The sequence below is a fragment of the Pectinophora gossypiella genome, chromosome Z (assembly GCF_024362695.1).
Source record: "Pectinophora gossypiella chromosome Z, ilPecGoss1.1, whole genome shotgun sequence".
Taxonomy (NCBI): Eukaryota; Metazoa; Arthropoda; class Insecta; order Lepidoptera; family Gelechiidae; genus Pectinophora; species Pectinophora gossypiella.
The window spans coordinates 27,959,800-27,973,239 of record NC_065433.1 but is presented as its reverse complement, the minus strand read 5'-3'; the positions used below and the strand labels follow the sequence as shown (position 1 = coordinate 27,973,239).

The following is a 13,440-nucleotide window of genomic DNA, read 5'->3' as shown; positions in this document are numbered from 1 at the left end:
CGCCTTCATTAGCTAACGTCAATCATAGAGGCGAGTTTACTTTGCCCGCACGTAATCACCTCCCCAGCATTAACGGATAAGCCCGCGCCGCGCCGTGTACACTGAATGCGGTATTTTACAAATCTTTATGGTCGTTTTGGGTCTGCCGCTATGTTGTGTGAGGAGGATATCTGAATATGTGGCTAATTGGTTAATATACACAATGCTTTTACGGATCACCACAATGTATCGATTCAAAGATATTGAACTTGACCAGGTTTGAAAAGCGCAAAATAGCTTCACGCTGTAATCAAATATATCGGCCTTTATTTTAAAATTGTATTTTCTGAATTTTCCCATCCGTTTGAATGCTAGCGCGGGGCGTGGCGTGTGCGCACAGCTTTAATGAAAATTTCGTTAACAGCGGCTGTGATTGCACGTTTGTTTACCAGGAGCTAGTGACGCGCGTCGCTTAGTTTTATTGACTCCAATTTGAACTCACGATCACTTTAGAAGATTACCTTTTTACCTACCAACTACTCTAGCGGACACTTATAGGCGTAAATAAAAAAAAAAATAACTGCGTATAGACTTTTATGGTGAATATATTGTAATTTGAACGTAATGTTGTTCTTGTTTGTGCTTATAGATCACCTTTGGATATTTACAATTGATATGAATTGTAATGACACTTATGCTTATATAAGTATGAATGATATCTAATTTTAATAATAATAATAATAAAAAACAAAAAGAAAAGGCATCTACCACAGAGGCTTCGTCAAAATACTTATAAGTACATAATTATATTGTACTTCACCATAATATGTTAGTTTCATACTTGCTTGATTTATCAAAAACTTCTATTTACTACACTGGTTTACATGATTGTAAGGCAAGAGATTCCGCTGATACAGTTTCAGTTTGAAAGGTTTTGTAGTTGGATCGCGACGGAGCTGAGCTCACTCAGTGAGCCGCTCAGTGAGGCGCTCGGGGGCGGTGGCGGCCCTACGGCGGCTGAAGCGCGTTTTATTTTAATTTTACCTGAGGTTTCATTTCAATTTCGCTTGGAATTAATTCCGGTTCATTTTCGCCTCTGTTTTCCGATTTTATTTTCCACATCATTGGCGTTGTCAGCTTCGTGTAACCCGCCGGAACAAGCACTATTAATTACCGCACGGAAATTCTGTTTTTAACACGCTTTTTCTATTTGTAAAATTAATTTCTTCGCTTTAATTTTCGTAACAATCTGTGGAAGTTGTGGCTTGCTTGAACGTAACACAATAACATAATTATTATTAAGATCCATCTTGTTATTCACCGTAGTGTTGATCCCTACGACCTTGAGGAGACCGTCAACAAAATTGTTTAGATGATGGTCAAATAAAATTTGCACATTTAATAGTCAAAGACGTTTACTTTCAGAGGTTGAAAGTTGGAACAAAGGGGAGTTTAGAATGATGATAGCGTGCGTGCGGCTGCGTGTCGCTGCGGGCAGTTGCGGGTGGCGGCCTTGCCACCTCAATAAAGCGTTAATGTTATGAAGGTTTTTGCGCGTGTCCGATAGCGCGCGCAAACAACATCAATATTGCGCCCGCACCACATTTCCGGGACGTACACAACACCGCGCATTTTTCGGCGACGGAATTTTGCGATGTCAGTTTCGGTTTATTTATCTGTTTAAACATTGACAGGAAGCCGTAATTTGAACGCACAAGGGTCGGAAATAATAGGGTTTTACATGCTGGCTTTACTACTTTGGCTGTACTTTTAGGAGGTTAGCGATACTGTGGAAAAATTAAAAATAATATGTTAATTTTACAAGATTTAATTTTCAGCGGTAGTTTTTGTTATGGCAGCAATAAAGGAAAGCAAAATGTATGAAAACAAAAAACCAACAACACACACACACATAACATTAGCTCAGGACTGTATTTCCAGTTGGGGTAGTCAGAGGCAGATGAACTAGCTAAAGTACTGACAATAAAAAACCCGATAAACAAGTTTAATTACCTCTTCTTATTACGGTATGTAATGCGAGGTACATGATGAGAGTTGCCCGGAATGATTCAGACCATGATTCTGAGTTAATATCTAATGGATTTCTCCGCAAAAGTATGAAAAAAAAAACAATTTTTTTTTATGAATTTTCTGACGGGAAATTCCTGTAAATTCAGAATCATGGTCCGAATCATCAACTTGTATGACTATACCTATACGTACTTGGTGGAAGTCCCTGTACAACGCCCGCCGCCGCCGACCGCCGCTATTGCTGCTACTGTCATACGGCAGCAAGTGCGTACCGGACCTCCTTGATGCCTATTTTAGACCTTGGTACTTATTGAAATATTCTAACACATAATTTATCATTGCAAAATGAGAACAATACTGCAGTTAAGCCGATCAAGTTGGGAACCCTGGCAGTAGTATTATATAATACCTGCATCGTGCTCCCATGATGTGCTGGTGGAATATTGAACAGATTTCAATTCTCAGGTTCCACCCGTTGTTTCACAATTTCCAATGTGGAATGAACATTGGTAGCTGTGTAGAACGCGACCACACGTGTGCGGGTTTCTAAATTTAATCGGATTAAATTGGAATGTTTCTGTATAGCATTAATGTTAGCAGTTTACATGGAGTATTACGGCGGCGAGATACACGGGAAGGACGGTCAGTGAGGGTACTGCACAAAAATACGCAACCCGTTGCCCAATTACTATATACCAGCCGGGTTATGTGGGCAACATTATGTCGGCGGCCTTGTTGGCGGCTTCACTCATTGCATGTTGGGTAACTGAAGTACCCGGCGAGCACCGGACCACGTGGTCGGCGCGGGCGTGTTGCCGTTATGGCTATTTTCTTCTATATGTCGTAGGGTTGGCTTACAGATGATCGCTTTGGCCTATTCCGAGCGCATTTAGTACACTAACTGTACCCACACAATGCTACTTATGTAGTTCACACCAATGGAAGTGTTTAGGATTCTTATTTTCCGTTTTTTCTTGTCTTTTATTTTATTTATAGCCCTAACGCTGGAAATAAATAAGTCATTATTGAGTGTGGTTGGTAGTGATGTAGACAGGCCGGGAATGAAGGCTGAGGACGCGCGCGTTTGTTAGGCCGCGGACAAATTGCCCTCTTACGTCAGCCAAACAAGTTGCGGCCGACGGATTCTGTGAGATATCGCCGCTTTTCACGTTTTGACTTGGATTTACTGGAGTAAACATTCCAGCGTATTTCCTCGTATCAAAAATGTTCCACAAACTTGCTGCCATGATTCTAGATTCAGATGTAATCTTATACGCGCCGGTAAAGTTCCAACCCGAGTTAATTAGGCTATGTACGTGCTCCTAGAAAATAGTGCATTCATAATAGCGGTTATTTAAGTACGCCTACATTAATTTGAGGGGCTAGTAGGGCTCTGCTGATGCATCCAGTTTTAGGCTAATTGGGTTCCTTCGCACGACCTGAGCAACTTATTCATATTTACCGCTACATTTACAACTCGGGAGTAAGGTTCCGTAAGTTGCGTCGTCATTCGTTCACGGTTACAACTTTTAGCCAAGTAACAACTTCACTCAGAAGACTGTGACGTCATCACATTTTTTGTTCCGTCTCGTTTCGAATATTTATCTTATGCTTAGTTGATCTAGGCGCTAATTATTCTCGTTATTTTCTGTAAGTGTACGTGTAAGTAATATCTCAAACGACCGTTTCGTCTAGATAAGTTTATCCTTTCTGTAGTTAAATTTGCCACATCATCTTAAATCAATCACTATTCAATGAAAGTTTGCCTAAGGTTTACTATCATGTTAATTAATTAACACCTTGTTTGACACGCGTTCCAGCAGTGTTAAAGTTCTCCAAGTATCCGAATGCGAAGCGAGCGGAGGTTTTAGCGAATAGACTGGCTGTTGCTATTTAATATGAATTGAATTAGTATTTGATTGACTTTGTGTTACGTCGTAGTGATAACATTAATACTTATTCTAATATTTTAATTAAGCATCTCACCTTCTGCTAAAAAGTTATAATAAGCGATAAAAGCGAGCGGTATAATATTGCTAGAAATGAAAGATGCTTGAGGTGGGCGTTTCGCTTATTATATTCTGGTATAAAATTTGAAAAGATTGAGTTCAACAAAGTATTTTTTTGTACTTACAGTTGTCCTTCAAACTTATACATCTATGATAATCTATGGTCGTATGATGATTTTTAACATGGTGATGTTTGTCGCCAGGACCTGCAGTCAGAGATCGAGACGCACCGCGATGTGTACGCGTCGCTCACGGGCACGGGCCGCCGGCTGTTGGGGTCGCTGTCCTCGCAGGAGGACGCCGTCATGCTGCAGCGGCGCCTGGACGAGATGAACCAGCGCTGGCACCACCTCAAGGCCAAGAGCATGGCTATCAGGTAAGTCACACACATCTAATTTGCCAATTGTTACACTGCTGAGCTAAACCCTTCCTTTTAGTTCGGTCTTCAGTTTATTTTGACTTGACTTATTTTAGATTTGCCGCAAATGGCAGCAACTACTTGGTTGGACAAATGAGGAGCGCCGATCGCTCTCACCCGGTACTATTTTAAAGACAACATGACCGAGGGTGCCTATTTGGGCGCGAACCTCGGCTCAGGGCGTCGTCTGAGAGCATTAGTGTTCAGTGAACTGCCAGAAGTTTGGACAGTAAACTTCGATATTGCCACGACATCTCTTTCAGGCTCGACCTCGTGTTCGATATACTTCCTGAGGCACCAGCCCGCTGCTGACAGTCTTACTCCCTGATTTGATTATGAGCTATTGCAGACCCTACACCCCTCCCGATCTTTACTCCGTTCCTCTGTGCAAACGTTTTGCAACTACACCCGACCGTCTATTACTATGATACATAAACACAAACTATAACAATTTCTGCCAAATAATTGCTGCATTCCGCAGTTGTGATTAAATTTTATTCAAACAATTTCACACTCTGCGTGTGACTATTAAAATTATATTAATAGATTGCTTAGTTGGAATGTACGAGTATTACTAAACTATGTATTACTAATTAACCAGTCAATCACACTCCTATAATGGAAATACTTAATTTGAAGTGGGAAATTGTTTCAAACTACATACATAAAATTAGAATCAAATAGCTATCCATTGAAATGGAAACTGCGAGGATTTCTACAAATTGTGGAGTTTTATTCACCACTTGAACCGGATTGATCCATCGTCCTCAGAGCTGCTGAGAAGTGATGATGGAACCGGCCCCGCTCGCCGCTCCGGCCGCCGTCGCGCCGGTCTCCGATCGCCGCGGGACACTTCTCAATTAATTCTTGTTTGTGATATCAATTCAGTTCCAGTTGGTGTGTAGAGTGGAAAGATTTATTATCGGACTCTCCCTGCGGGCATAAAAACTCGGGATAGGTTTAGAGAATTAACTGTTGAAAATTTCCGAATGGCTCTTAACTTTACGAGCGTCGGTGTTCGCATAAAAATCGTTTTGTTTGTTCTATAGCTGACCCTCCCGGGAACACTCAACACGTTGCCCGCGCCGCGTCGTCTGCGTGCGCGCCAGCTGCCGCGACGATGTTGTACTGCTGCCGATATTTCGTACCGTTTTCAAACATACTTCGTTTAACGTCATTTTTCGATTAGATTTTTTTGCATTTCGGAGGCCTGTGTAATGGAAATGTTGTTAGCGTCCGTTGGCAGGCTATGAACGCGAGTATATGTAAAGTGCCAATACACCAGTTTGCCATCAATCCGGTTGTAGCAATAAGAGTCGGCGGCGGCTAGAGCAATTTGGGCGGTAATGTAGTTAGCGCCATCATCCGGCGTTACCTGGCGGCACGGCGCGGGGCGGGGGCCGGCCGGCCAATCCGCGGCCGCCGTCCGCCGCCGGTGCCGGCAGAGGTACGGTACCAACACCACACCATCATTTTTTGTAAATTTCGCCAGCGGCCAACCGGCTTCCACGCATGATAGGTATCGTTTTGAAGATTGAAACCGCTGTCATGCGTGGGTTTATCCTAGATGGACTACGTCAGCGAGTCGTGTTCCGGTTAAGGGGTAGAAGGAAGAAATAGATTATTAAGGAGTGAGGTCCGGCAACTCTTTATGTCAATTGGATTTACTTGTCCATTGCCTTCTCTATTATGAAACTAATGTGACTTAGGTTTTAATAAAAAATATAAAACATGACGCTCCTAATACGACGTGTCGTCCCGACCGTTTTATGAAGGTTAAAAGCAGTTTGCACTAACAGGATACTTTTAAAAATTAACTGTTTTTGCAGCAAAAACTTCAAATTGGTGGACAACGCTATTACCGTTATTTATAGCTGGGCACGACGCGCTCGTACTAACGATAAATACGTGAAAATGGCGCAAATTGTATTGATTTTGAAGTTGGACGCGCTTTGTGGTCAACATGGGCCTTTGGAGCGCGGTCAGCCGGGCCTGCAGAGCACACCTACACGCTAAAATAGCTTCTTTGTGGTCATGGGATGAGTGTTTTGATAAGCATAGCGATAGCCTATCCAACAGTAGCGAAGGGAGCCGTTCCTTCCCGGCGTCTCTCACAAGGCGCCGTGGGTGCGCCCGCGCGCTGTCAGCATCGCGGACCTGACAATCACCCCGAGCTGTCAATTAAAAGAGCGTTAGATATAATTCACTTTGAAGTCTAGAGGCGCTGGTCCCATCTATCAGAAAATAATTTTAACTCGAAATTTGGACAATCTTCAAAAAGGGACTCAAAGTAAATGAAACAGGAAATTGTGCTAACCAGTCACAAGAAACTATTTAGGCTAAATTGTCATTATGAAAGGAGAATTTCATTATGTACAATATTGTTTCGTTGAGCTTTGCGGCTTTCGCTTCTGACATTTTTGTGAAGGTTGCCTTTATTGCTGCAAAAATTAAATTGAAAGACGTGTCTCTTCTGCTGTCGTCTTTTATTTATTTTCCTATTTGTAATATTTTGAGATGGTTTTGTCAAAACATGTCGAACTGAATGATCGAAGAGAAGTTTCGGGTTAGACATTACATTTGTGCAGCGAACTTTACCCCACAAGTGGCTAGTTCTCTGTAGGTAACATAATACTGTGCATGCAGCGGCTCCTCGAGCCTGATTGGCCGGTGTCAATCAACCCTCCGGAGCTCCGCATTGTTGTCAGCCGTTATCATAAGTCATGTAAATTGGTTGTCTGATTGGGATACAGCTTGCTCGGTCACCTATTCAATTCCTAATCCGAATAGACACAGTTGCCTGCATACGGTACGATAATGGAATCCTTCCTAAGCGAAATTGATTTTCATCGGAAGTATACGGCGGTATTCCGTAAGGTGAGCCACAATGGCGCTGGCATTAGCACCGGGATGAAGTAACGAAGCCCTCGTAAAGATACTTAACGCTAGCTTCAGTATGGAGAGTGGAGATAATTTATTCCTCGAGATTGCACTGGCAATTTTATGATTGTGAACCTATTTGCCTAGATTTGCATTCTTAAATTATACAATAAAACAATCCACGCCTGGGTAGGGTTGATCACTGGGCTAACTATCATTGTTGTAGTCAAACACGTATCCTTACTTCAGAAGGTGTCGCGATTTAATCACTTTACCAAACACTGATGCATTGTTGCTCTGTGTTCCCGATATAATAAATCATAAGCCTTCAATGGTAAAGCGAATGCGGACGATCAAATAATATTGGCAGCTACTTATTTCCGGTTCGAAGGATGAAAAATGCCCATAGTTACTTTTCAATTAGCGACTCGAATTACTCAATCTAAAGCACCCGCCTCCATTGACAGGTCGATAAATAACCGCCAAAATTTTAATTTTCATCCCGTAACAGTCATTTTTAATGTCAGCCATCTGTTTTTAACGATAGGCCCTGAAACTGGCAAGCACAACTTAACAAAAACAGTTTGAAGCATGACTTGTAGTAAGTAATTTTACCGAAGAAAAGATAACACTCCAGATGTAATTCACAAGTTCATGCTCGCTGTACGTACACTGTTGACTGCGTCTCTTCCGCCCTTATTATTCATTCCGTATAAATTTTCCGATCTCTTTATTTTATGGCCCCAACTGGACTGAATTAATCATTCTAACTTAACGATACGTCATAAATCTTCTTCCCTTAGTCGCCATTAACTGTAAAAAAAATTGAGCGCAATCCAATAATAAACGGAGTGTGTTTAATTCCCTTTGATTGAAGTGGATTTTGATGCGTATTGTGGCTGATGTATGCGTTTAATTAGATAGAAGTGTCCGGGTATCGGATGCAGTTCGCGGCACGCGCGCCGAGCCGGCAGCTGGCGGCACGGGTAGGCGCCGGCCCCGACTCAAAATTACAAATTCACGCCGCCTTTGAGTGCATAGCTCGCATGCCGAACACGAGCGAAATTTCCCGAATTACGCTCGGCCGTCATCCTTTGTGACGTAACCACATCCGGCGTAAGCCGGCTGAGGAGGCAGCCACGGCCTGCATGCTGTAGGTGCATGACTTAACACCACCCATTGAGATACCTACCTTTGTTTTGTTACAGACATCCAAGCCGGTGCCAACCGCGTGCCATACATCAAGGCAGAGATAACAGAATAAACATTATAATAGAGTACAGTAACATCTACTGTGATAAGTCGTGCAGGCACCCACGTAAAAGTGATTTTATTGCCCACTTTACAAGTGATAGCGGCGATAAAACTTTTACAATAGCGGGCGCTGCCAAGATATGTTTGCGGCCGATAAGAGACATGCTCTAAGAGGCATAAAGTGTGTTTGATTCCTTTTCAATTCCACATAAAACTTGGTTTTCCAAGCCTTAAAACGAGAGACTTCAGTTGAGAGATCTAGCCGGGTTATAACTAGACCACTAATAATGAACATCACAAACTTAGGAATGGTTTTAAACCTTGATATCGGAAAGGGGTTTAAAATGTGCTACCTGAGCTTTTTTCGTATCTATCATAAGTATACCGATTTCTACATATGTGATTATTGTTGATGCTTAATGTTTCATATCGCATTAAGTACTTATGTATGTGTTGTGTGCAGCTTTAGAGGACCTGTCGATTGTTGACGCGTGTGTGCTCGCCGCTTGGCGACCGCGATTCGCGTGTTGCATGGCCCCAACTAGCACAATAAAAGCGATCTGCATACGTGGCGTCGTAAAGCGCTCTGTTTAGTGATTTCATCGCGAATAAAACAAGGAGACTCGGCTTTACTGACGCCGTAACACTCTGCCAATATTCATAAACGGGAACACACTAGCGCGACGCAAATTGAGTTATTGGATTGATGCTTTATACGAGTATAGCTTGTAACGAAGCATTTCGGACCAACGAGCCTTGTAGCGACATCTTGTGGTTTCTGGCGATATAACGTTGTTTTTATATTTTACCCGCAGGAAATCACAGATGGCGCTGCAGGGTTATCGATGGGCCCGAATATTTTTAATTATTTTATTTTCTTCAAAATTTGGTATATTAAAATTATCTGCAACATTTATTGAAATTATATTATATTTTATTTAGGTTTTGGATCAAACAAGTCGATCGATTGTTGTCGTTGATTCGGCGAATTTATGGTTTGGTAGATTTTTTCTAGTTTGGCAACTTTGTTCGTGGTTCTTGTGTCAGACTGACAGCTGGCTGAGCTGAGAGACAGGTTATGGAAAGTGGGGACGTCGCGAGAGCGCCGGAGACTCCACTGCCGTAACAATAATGTGGGCAAATTAAAAGCCACGATTTATCGGCGACATCAAGAGCCGATGTCTCGATTTAAATAAACAACTTAACCGAGATGGTGAGTCCTCGCAATTCTTCGTGCATATTTTTGCACCAACTTTGTGATAACCTCGAGGTCCTTGTTTTCAGCAACATCACTGAAATCCCATCGCCTAAGGTCCAGTGGGTGGGTTTAGGTTTCATCCGAGCGATGCCCAACTATCCCGGATGAACCTGTAAGTTATTTTCTTTGTTTTACACTCGTGAGTTGCCCTGCCACGCTGTCAGCTGAACCACATGCTAATCATTGCCATTCCTTGTTGCAGATGGGGTTTTAAAAGTTTTTCTTTAAGTTTTAACGTTTTAAAGTTTTAACGTTTTTGCAAGTTTTAATCTAAGAAGAAGTTTATGATTGGATCAGACTATTTCAACAAATTTTGTGAATGAAGATTGCTACTGTTTTCTTCTGCGTTTGCAAGTTATTTCAAGCTTCATTTCGGCGGAGCTTGCCTTGGTTGTTTGCACGTCGAAGCTTTCCTTTGTGCGGCGCGCATGTGGAAGTGCCGCGCCTCTCCTTTTGTCAACACACCGGATAAGGCCCGGTGAAGGTCTGCGAGGTTGACCGGTGGACGTGCAGCCCGCCAGCTGCGTAACAGTTGGCCCGCTGCGCCGCCATCGTCCAGCACGCCCTGGCCTGAGCCGGCCTCAACTCATCACCTGTACGGTATTCCGGAACGCCTCAGGTAGGCCTGATAGTCGGAGGTCCTCGAGTAAGTGAGGTGCCTACAGGTGTACGGACAGTGTTTTAAACAGAGTGATATCCCATGGTTGTAACGGAGTGACAATTAACCTGACGGACCAAAGCGCGACCTGTCTCCCTCCATAGGGTTTTTGACCTACCTATGGTTAATGAAATTTGTAGATTTAAAAATATACATTGTACAAATTCAAGGGAGTTTTCTTTGTCTCATGCTCACCGGTCTATAACATCTAGCTGTGCCCTTCAGGTAAACACCACTTTATAAATTTTCTGAAACATATCAGTATTTTAACACCATTTCCTACTTTACCTACCTTTTTATATAGGTAGTCAAAAATCTAGTGTTTCAAGCTGGTGCAGTGAGTGCACCTGGCGGCATAGAATTAAGAGTAATACTCTCCGCTCCCCACCCTCGGCCATAGTTTAAGGAGTCTTGAATCGCGAAGGCTGCGAGCGCACCGTTTTTTTTTTTTTATTTTTATCAGTTTATGTGTTCGAATTGTGAAATTGGACGCCGACGTTCTTTCGTCTGATTCGAATATTAGGTCTCACAGTAGTGGCCCGCGAGCGCCTTTGTGGCGCCTATCTCTGTTTAGTTTTTATGGTGATTGTTCATCAAAACATGATAATAATTTGCAATAAAATTGAGGTAAAAATCCTGGGGCACGGGCCTTCCTTATGGATGGATAGGGAGATCGGGCCTTAAACCACCACGCGGGCCCAGTGCGGATTGGTGGTTATTAACGACTGCTAATGCAGCCGGGACCAACGGCTTAACGTGCCTTCCGAAGCACGGAACTACTACTAGGACTAATTATTAAAGTTGTTTTTATAATTTTCGTATAAAGGAAGACAAAAGAAAGCTGTAACTCTGCCTCTTTTTATAAATAATTTGGTTATATCTAATGAATTTGATCAAATAGTGTGTTTACGCAAAGCAGTTCGGTTCTGGCACTTCGCCGGCCGCTTCCGCGATGTGCTCGCTTCGTTCGCAAGGCTCATGCGCGGTGGTCAGCATACTAACCTAACCCATTTAGGCTGAATAGTTTAGTACCTTTACCTATCCTAGTAACAACAACATTAACAATGTCAAAGTGCGGTTATAATGTAATCAATAGAATGACAAATAATAGAAAATAAAATTGATTAACTCAAAAACTAAAAGTTTCCTGACAAAATGAATACCCGAATTTTAACCGTGAAAATATTCCCCGTCGATCTGTATATTTCGTATTCCGAAAATCTGGATTTTCGAAATAATATAGGACCAGTTTTTAAGTTAAGAGTAATAAAGCTTATTTATTTATATTCAAAACCTTCATTGTATTTTTTTTATTGTGATTTATGTGGAAAGAAATAAATAAATATTATGATTATAAAAACTTCTTTCGTAAGTAGTACCACCTACTTAAGTAAGTAATAACGGTTAATTTAGGTATTGTAACTGGCAGCTCCCAGACGTCACACACACAGAAGCGCATGTACGATAACGTCAAAGTGTAGTGTCTGTGTAAAGCAAGGTTGTTTGTATGAAGTATCCGGGGTGTGCCGGCGGCGCAGGGGCAGAGACGTATGTAATATACCTACGGGGTTTTATTGCTCATGTGTCACTGTACCCGCCAGACTGCAACAACGGCTAATAGTGATTTTGACGACTCGTCGCGGTGTGCTCGTCAAACTAGCTCATTAAGTGGCTCATGTGGGGAGCAATAAATCCCAAGCAGCCCTTCTACGACGACGAACTTTGAGTAAAACGCTAAGACAATGGTCGCGTTTTACTTGGGTCTTATATCTCTTGCGTCCTTTAGGCCTGTATTTTCGGGAACTTTGTCCTCGAGTTGGTATGCGGGTCTCTTGTACGTATATATTGTGTGTGTATGTTTGTAGCGGGGTGCTGCGGTCGGGCGCAGGTGAGCCGCGGTAGTAGTCCCGAGCTTTGACGGATCCGCCCCCGGTTAACTAATAGAAGCCCGCAGGGACAGTTCCAATATGTATACGTCAAAACCGTCAGACCAAACTATACTGGCGGTTTTTGTGCACGTGGCGTACATTTATTTGTATTTGTGTCCTTTAATAATGCTGCTAGTAGGTCGATAATTACAATAGGTACATATAAACTGTTTTGTAAAGTCCACCGAAAACTATAACGATTTATCAACCATTGGATCTTTTCCAATGAGACCATAACATATTATCCGAATAGCTGCACGTTAATCACCTCCGTTACACAAATATAATGCGCATGAGCAAGTGTGCGGCAAGCCGTACACTGAGTTTGTGCAGAATTGAAGTAAAATCTAGTTTAAGTAAGTCGAGCAAGTGTAAAATTCACAGCAATTGTCTCAAACGCAGAGCTCTAAATTTATGGAGTCGTCCTAGTGACGTCACACAGATATCGACAGTTCCGTAATTTTGGAAACTGTATCTTTATCTCTTTTATCTTACTGCCTTGTAACAAAATGAACGCCTAACTCGCTAATAATGAAAACCTAATCACTGAATATAAAGTTTCATTTTTGAAGATCATCTGGATACAACAAGTGATCTATCTCAGTTAGGCGCTCATACATAAATGAAGTGCACGTTTTATCGACAGCGCAGCCCCGGCGCTCCGCCCGCGCCACCCGCGCCGCACTACTGCTCAGCCGAAGTCACGGCTTAAACATATTAGGGAGCTGAGCTGCGGCCAAAATTTCAACAATCGTACTTATTTCGGAGCTTTATACCAGCCAAGTTTTTGAATTACTGTCTCCAGGCACGGAGCCCCTCTTTATGGGACTTACTTTTATGGGACATAATCCCTAATTTCCCCATGCTAACATACCTTTTAAATTAACGTTCGTTTATCTGCAGCGAAGTGAGATTACGTATGAATATTTAAATTAGAAGTTTTGATTGCTAATCGAAACTTGGATTCGTTCGAATTTACATCTTCTTGAAATGGTTGTGGTGAATGTTCATTGTTGATGTTGTTA

At 42.3% G+C, this 13,440-nt stretch overlaps 1 protein-coding gene across 1 annotated transcript in view; it reads left to right on the top strand.

Moving 5' to 3' along the window:
• Window positions 1–13,440, top strand: part of LOC126379770 (dystrophin, isoforms A/C/F/G/H-like) — a 321,313-nt gene that overhangs the window by 221,531 nt on the left and 86,342 nt on the right. The window contains exon 34 of the mRNA XM_050028589.1: window positions 4,223–4,395. Coding sequence (XP_049884546.1) covers window positions 4,223–4,395 — 173 coding nt within the window. The remainder of the gene's footprint in view (window positions 1–4,222; window positions 4,396–13,440) is intronic.